Here is a 6896-nt window from a genome sequence, read left to right on the forward strand (position 1 = left end):
CCTATTAGTTGGCAGCACCCTGGTATCAAACGACGTTTGATGATCAGAATCCAGGCCTTCGTTAACCTGAGTCTACAACATAGATTTATTTATCTGAAGAGATACGTTTCAAAAGCTTTGCTTGTAATGTCGGATTAAAATAAAAGCAAAAGAAACCAAATCAGTAAGAAGGACAGGCGTTGCGAACCCGGGTCTGTGAAACGGATTTACGCGATTATCTGGGTGGCTAGTTGGTGTGGATGGAGACTTGCGTTTTCATTGCGGGGCGCTGCTGTTGACAAATCAGAGGTTGAACGAGAGCGGCGGGATTAGTTGACGAATCAATGGCAGAAAGTAGTTGGGAAAAATCCGGCGTTGCGTCAAAGTCACGTGTGGAATCACGCGAGGCGTCTGGTTTGGACAGAGTAGCCTGCATAGGCGGACTATACCTCCATTGGTTGGAGGCTGGACAATATACTGAACAAGAGGGCTGAGGAAGCTCAATCGTAAGGAGTACCTCTAGTGTTCGCAGCATGTGGGCAGGGTGTTGATAGAATGTTAACGACATCAAGTCACGTAGTCTGTCGCCGACTATTAGAAGTGATCCAAAAGATTGAGCTACTTCCACACTTTTGTGGGCATATCCCGCGCCTCAATCTAACAGAGGGCTGATTGTCAAAATTCTCTGACTTTATGCTACCTACACCGCAGATCGACGTTCATGGTTCATAATTCGTGCAGACTGATAGCTTGCGGTTTTGTTAGAGTTGACACTTCGACTAACTTTTGAACCGTGAAAAAAAAACAAGGTAGCAATATGAAAGTTTTCACAGTAATGACTCCTTCTGTATAGGAGGTGTTAGTGCTATTGTCGTTTACTCGAAGTAATATCAGAAGGTGAATAACACTAATAATAAACGGTTATGGATAGTGGTTACCATAGACACTAGTACAGCTGAAAAATATACAAAAAGAAATAAGAGACTTATCGGGTTCTTCGTTTGATAAGTTGTAGTAGATGCAGCCGAGGTTTGTAGGACGCAGTTGAATTGAATGTGGGTGTTGACTGAGTGTGTTGAAATCTGGCCTGTTTCTTGTCGTTTCATCCAAAACGGTATCGAGCCCAGACTTTTCGTGCACAGTGAGTCGTGCGTAGGTTTCAACTGACTCTGGTCAAGGCGCGGTGTGAAGTGACGAGCGTCGGCATCCTGCTATCATTGTTCCGCATATATATAGGTTTACGTTGTGAGTGAGAATTCGCTTGCATTATTTGTCTTAGGATAAGCTTCCAATCTTCTTGATTAATCGTAGGTCGAATGTTCGTGACATAATCAAAACAGGAGTGAAACAGTGAGTGTGCATGCGTTAAACAAATTATGTGAGTGGTTGAAGATAAACATTGATGAGGCAGTAACCGAACTGCGAAAGCGGATGAAGATGAAGGTTGAAAGGATGGTAACCAACAAAGGATTTCGAGCACGGAAAATATTATTTTTCAGTTTTTTGTTAACCTGCGGAGCCTTTTCCTTGAGATATCTACTAACAGTCCAGAGAACTCAATTGTCTCATCTCCAGACATGCACACTCCCCATTACTTGGTGTCTTCTGTAATGATTGTTCATAAAACAGCACCGGTGAGTTTTATAGAATTTTGTACCAGATGCTTTTACAATGACTGAGCAACAATCAGCTGTAAAACGGAATCAGTGATCAGGTGTTCCTTCGTGTGAAATTAGCTAATAATAACCCCGAATTCATTTTGAATAAAATTTTTGTGGGTAAAATTCGTGTTGGAAAAATACACATCCAAATATTTCTGATTGGTATTCGATACAAAACTCACACACAATAATGTGTATTGATTGGATAGTCGAAAAAGAGAATCTTCTGTCAAGTAGCGTTCTACACGAGAAACATCTCGAAGTACTGTTTGACCATAATTGACTGAAATGTCACGTGATGATTTCATCAGATTACCCTCATGACTTAAATTTTACGGGCCAGAAGGGACCATTCCCACGGTCATTAGACACCATGAACTATAAACATCAAATAGCTTACAGAGTGCCTTCTAACTTAAAATGAAATGAGACTTATCGAGTTCTTCGTTTGATAAGTTGTAGCAGCCAGTGTTTGCGGGACGCCGTTGAAGTGAATGGGATCTTGACTGAGTGTGTTGAAATCTGGCCTGTTTCTTGTCGTTTCATCCAAAACGGTATCGAGCCCAGACTTTTCGTGCACAGTGAGTCGTGCGTAGGTTTCAACTGACTCTGGTCAAGGCGCGGTGTGAAGTGACGAGCGTCGGCATCCTGCTATCATTGTTCCGCATATATATAGGTTTACGTTGTGAGTGAGAATTCGCTTGCATTATTTGTCTTAGGATAAGCTTCCAATCTTCTTGATTAATCGTAGGTCGAATGTTCGTGACATAATCAAAACAGGAGTGAAACAGTGAGTGTGCATGCGTTAAACAAATTATGTGAGTGGTTGAAGATAAACATTGATGAGGCAGTAACCGAACTGCGAAAGCGGATGAAGATGAAGGTTGAAAGGATGGTAACCAACAAAGGATTTCGAGCACGGAAAATATTATTTTTCAGTTTTTTGTTAACCTGCGGAGCCTTTTCCTTGAGATATCTACTAACAGTCCAGAGAACTCAATTGTCTCATCTCCAGACATGCACACTCCCCATTACTTGGTGTCTTCTGTAATGACTGTTCATAAAACAGCACCGGTGAGTTTTATAGAATTTTGTACCAGATGCTTTTACAATGACTGAGCAACAATCAGCTGTAAAACGGAATCAGTGATCAGGTGTTCCTTCGTGTGAAATTAGCTAATAATAACCCCGAATTCATTTTGAATAAAATTTTTGTGGGTAAAATTCGTGTTGGAAAAATACACATCCAAATATTTCTGATTGGTATTCGATACAAAACTCACACACAATAATGTGTATTGATTGGATAGTCGAAAAAGAGAATCTTCTGTCAAGTAGCGTTCTACACGAGAAACATCTCGAAGTACTGTTTGACCATAATTGACTGAAATGTCACGTGATGATTTCATCAGATTACCCTCATGACTTAAATTTTACGGGCCAGAAGGGACCATTCCCACGGTCATTAGACACCATGAACTATAAACATCAAATAGCTTACAGAGTGCCTTCTAACTTAAAATGAATAGCGGTATGCTATTGTATTAAAGCAGTCGCCCTATATCTATCAACAGTGTTTCGTGAGAAAATCTTTGCAAAAAACAAACTAATCAGCGGCCATCTATTTCTGACAACACCACTCAAGTGTTTTGATTGAAAAGGTTAGGGTTTCGTTGTACTTGCTGTGCTTGTCAGTAGAGCTCAAATTCTGCGTAGTAAGCTCCTGAATATTTTGTCATTAGATGCTCATCCACCTGGTTGTTTGTCGGTCCGCTCGCGGAGTTTGGCAGTTGGAGTTCAAACGTTTCATCACCAATCGAGGGGACATGGTTGATGCGAGGTTGACTGATGTCAAGTCGGTGTCACTGTCGATCTCACCTAGATTAGTGATGAAACGTTTGCAATCTAATTACCAAGCTCTGCATACAGACCAACAACCGTACAGCGCACCCGAGCTACCTATATTCCACAACAGTGTTAATCCACCTACCAGTTCGCTGTGTCTAAAAGTTTTACCATGCGTTCTACCTGTCAATATTTTTACTGCGTGATCTTATGGGACAAAGATGAGGCTAAAGTGGGTCCCTTGAGGTGTTGCAGCTTGTCATGAACTCATTCGATGCATGATCTATCTATTGGAGGTAAGCACTTAACGAAGATATCTGATTGGTATGTCATGTGTATGCACATATATATACCGCATGGTGTAACTTGTACAGTGTGCGGACAAACACAATGCGGTACATATTGGCACTCGTCGGTTTGCTGTATTGTATCCAAGATGGTTCAGGCTTCCAATGGGTGAATTGTGGCAAGTCCCTAATCTGCCGTTTTGAAATATTTGAACGCTATTTTAAATAGGGGCCACAGGATGCAATCGTAAATTATGCAGCGAGGCTTACATTGCCTGCAGTTCTAATGTTGTCGAACCCCGCGGCCATAGCTGATTGCACGAACTGCTTTGCATGCAGAATGCTCTTGAGCTGATCAAAAGCTTCCTCAACGCTGTTTTACGCGCGTTTTTCTGTATTCTGCTCCGTTGTCAAGCAGTAAGACAACATTTTTGTCGAATAGAGAACCAGTGAGAACACGTATTTGCACTGTATCAAGCGCATCTTCTTGAAAACTCCACTCAACAACTTTTATGTTAAGTTTCATTGGATTGCAAAAAAGTTAAAGGATAAGGTAGCTCTACCTAATGACGCGAATCAGTTCCGTTTAGTTTCTTTAATACGGATTGCTTGTATATATGGTCGCACAGCTTGATACGAATTGAAAAATAATGCTGCTAATAGTATAGTTGGGTTTGTGTGTGTAATAAAACTGTGAAGCAAAAGCTCCGTGACCAGTTCACTATTATAAACACTCGGATCTTATCTGGTCGACTGAAATAGTCGGAATTCTTCTTACTATATACTGTTTAACAAAACCGACTCCGTTGTCAGAATTTTCCGAAAAGCTCCAGTTCCCCGTCACATGTAAAACGTTGTTCTGTATGGATACATTACACTCGACGCCGTGAAAAAGCGACGTGGTGCTTTTGGCTGATAGACGGCTGTTTGGTCATGTTCATATTAGGCGACCAAAGTTTTTTTTCCTGTTTTCACATGTATCCTTTCCAGCTCGGCAGATTCTCCTCTGTAGTTCGTTCACACGTAAACCGTTCTTGTTTCAGACAACCAAACAAACGTCGTTAAAGCTCTGTCAGTCAGTAGGACGTCAGCGAAGGACAAACATGGGCTGGTGAACATATCGGTCACAATGGAATTCGTACCAGGTAAGTTTACTTGTTTGAAAAATGCCGTCCAAAATAGCTGTGGTAATTCTGAGCACTTTGCAGTAGTCAGACGATGCTTTCGCATTTTGATTGCGTCTAAGAGGCACAAATGGAAGCAGTCAACTATGTAGGTGGCTTGAACCCAGGACTGTTCCAGAACGAATGGCGATCGAAATTATTCCAAGTTATTTACAGCAGATTTTGGTCTGGAGTTTGTCCCTGTTCTAGCCTGGCTTTCCCATGGAGGCTAAGTGGCGAGATATGTTACGAAGTTTTCTGCAGTCAGTTTGGGTAGTAAAACTTAGGTGCAGTAGTATTTCACCTTTCTCTGTGCATCTCGACTCCACTCCCAAAAGTCTATCCGCTTGAGCCTCAGCAACTGGAAATCTACTCAGCGTTTTATTCACATTTCAGGCTAACAAGACAGAGGTTGGGCTGTTAGTTAGCACTAGACAGGCTCTCAAAGCATCGTGAAGAGCTTACCTGAAGGATAAGCAGATACAACAGAAATCAGCGGATTTGCCGAATGCTGCTGAGGATAGGCCAGATCAAACTCTGCAAAGCGAATAAAATTAGACAGAGATTTAAGTAGGGGCATACACTGGATGGTAAAAATCGTTACTAACTACGACAGAGTTTACTGTGATGGTTTCTGTTTCATCAAAGCTGTGTAACCAGAGGCGTGAGGAAGTCAGTGGGATGGACTGTTCAACCAACTCACATGGAGCTTGGGTCCTCGTTCAAGGGACACGACACGTATTAATAGAAAGCACTTAAAGCGTGCAGGCAATAACTGGCTTTTTTCCAGCTTGATTCGGAAAGCAAGTGAGGGTAGCTTAGCGAGCTTCACAACCACATTTTCCTTATTGCGACGTGTCCAGATAAGGTAGAGCTGAGTCGTGACGGTCTCACAATGGGACCTTGATAAAATTCGCCTCTTCGTCTGTGCGTTAGGCCTTCCTCTTACTTAGCGTTTCTTACAGGAAGTATGACAGTTTAAGCACAGTCTGTTTAATTTTCCCTTTGGTGAGTGATATTTAGTAATGGATTGTTTACGTATCCATTGTCCCCTCTACAGTGTTTCGAATGACGGCCGATCTACAGTTGTATTAAATTGATTACATCTTGCAGTAATGGTAAGGGGAAAAGATAATTCCGCGAGTCTATGTTGTCCCTGGTTGTCGGCGTCATGAAATTGGGGGTGAACCAAGAGCTCGGGGCAGTGAATATTCTACTTTCTGATTGAAATAAGACTTTCATATGAAGGTAGCTTATTGATGGCAGTTGGCCTACATTGCAGTCTCGATGACAGAAGGAAGGTAACCATTTACACACTGTTTTAGACAATACTAGGCAGATGTTACTAGTAACAGTTTTAAAGTTTACTTATCCACCATTATTTAGGATGTATCCCAGTTACATGTTTCAGTCACTGTTGTCCCCAAATCGATATTAAGCTCGATTAATCGTTGACTGCAAACGTGCTAACGACTCACGTTCAATAATTTGCTGTTTTCTTTTCTTATAGCACATGATTTCGAAGACGTTCGCATCCAAACTTTGTCCAAGATCGATTGGGGAACGAAGAGGGAGCAACTTCCTTATCCAGACTATCTCGGGTGCAGTTCTATAAAGCCATCGTGCCCTATTAAGTCTGGTGTCAAGTACAGTCTAGGATTCCACGCAACCGTAGAGCTGGTGAGTACACAAAAATTTTATTTCAAATGGATCTGATAGATTGATACCATTCTCTCTTTGCAATGCTTAATTCTAGGCCTTCAAACAGTGTATACAGCAGTAATACGATGCTACAGTTGTTCAAGTCTGTCGCACAGAAGCCAAATAGTATGCTAGACGGGCAGAGAGGTGAATTGGCAGACACACCCACCCACAGACAGAGAGACAGATAGACATACAGAGAAACAGACAGACAGATCGACAGACAGACAGACAGACAGACAAACAGACAGACAGACAGA

The 6896-nt window shown here is 41.9% G+C and overlaps 1 protein-coding gene across 1 annotated transcript in view; it reads right to left on the reverse strand.

Annotated features, from left to right (window-relative positions):
- Nucleotides 1-226: 226 nt before the first annotated feature.
- The window catches only part of T265_08587 (hypothetical protein), a gene marked incomplete at both ends in the record, with an annotated part of 26355 nt that continues 19685 nt past the window's right edge, over nt 227-6896 (reverse strand). The window contains 2 exons of the mRNA XM_009174439.1: nt 227-456; nt 5401-5472. Coding sequence (XP_009172703.1) covers nt 227-456; nt 5401-5472 — 302 coding nt within the window. The remainder of the gene's footprint in view (nt 457-5400; nt 5473-6896) is intronic.

Source organism: Opisthorchis viverrini (assembly GCF_000715545.1).
Source record: "Opisthorchis viverrini unplaced genomic scaffold opera_v5_225, whole genome shotgun sequence".
Lineage (NCBI taxonomy): Eukaryota > Metazoa > Platyhelminthes > Trematoda > Opisthorchiida > Opisthorchiidae > Opisthorchis > Opisthorchis viverrini.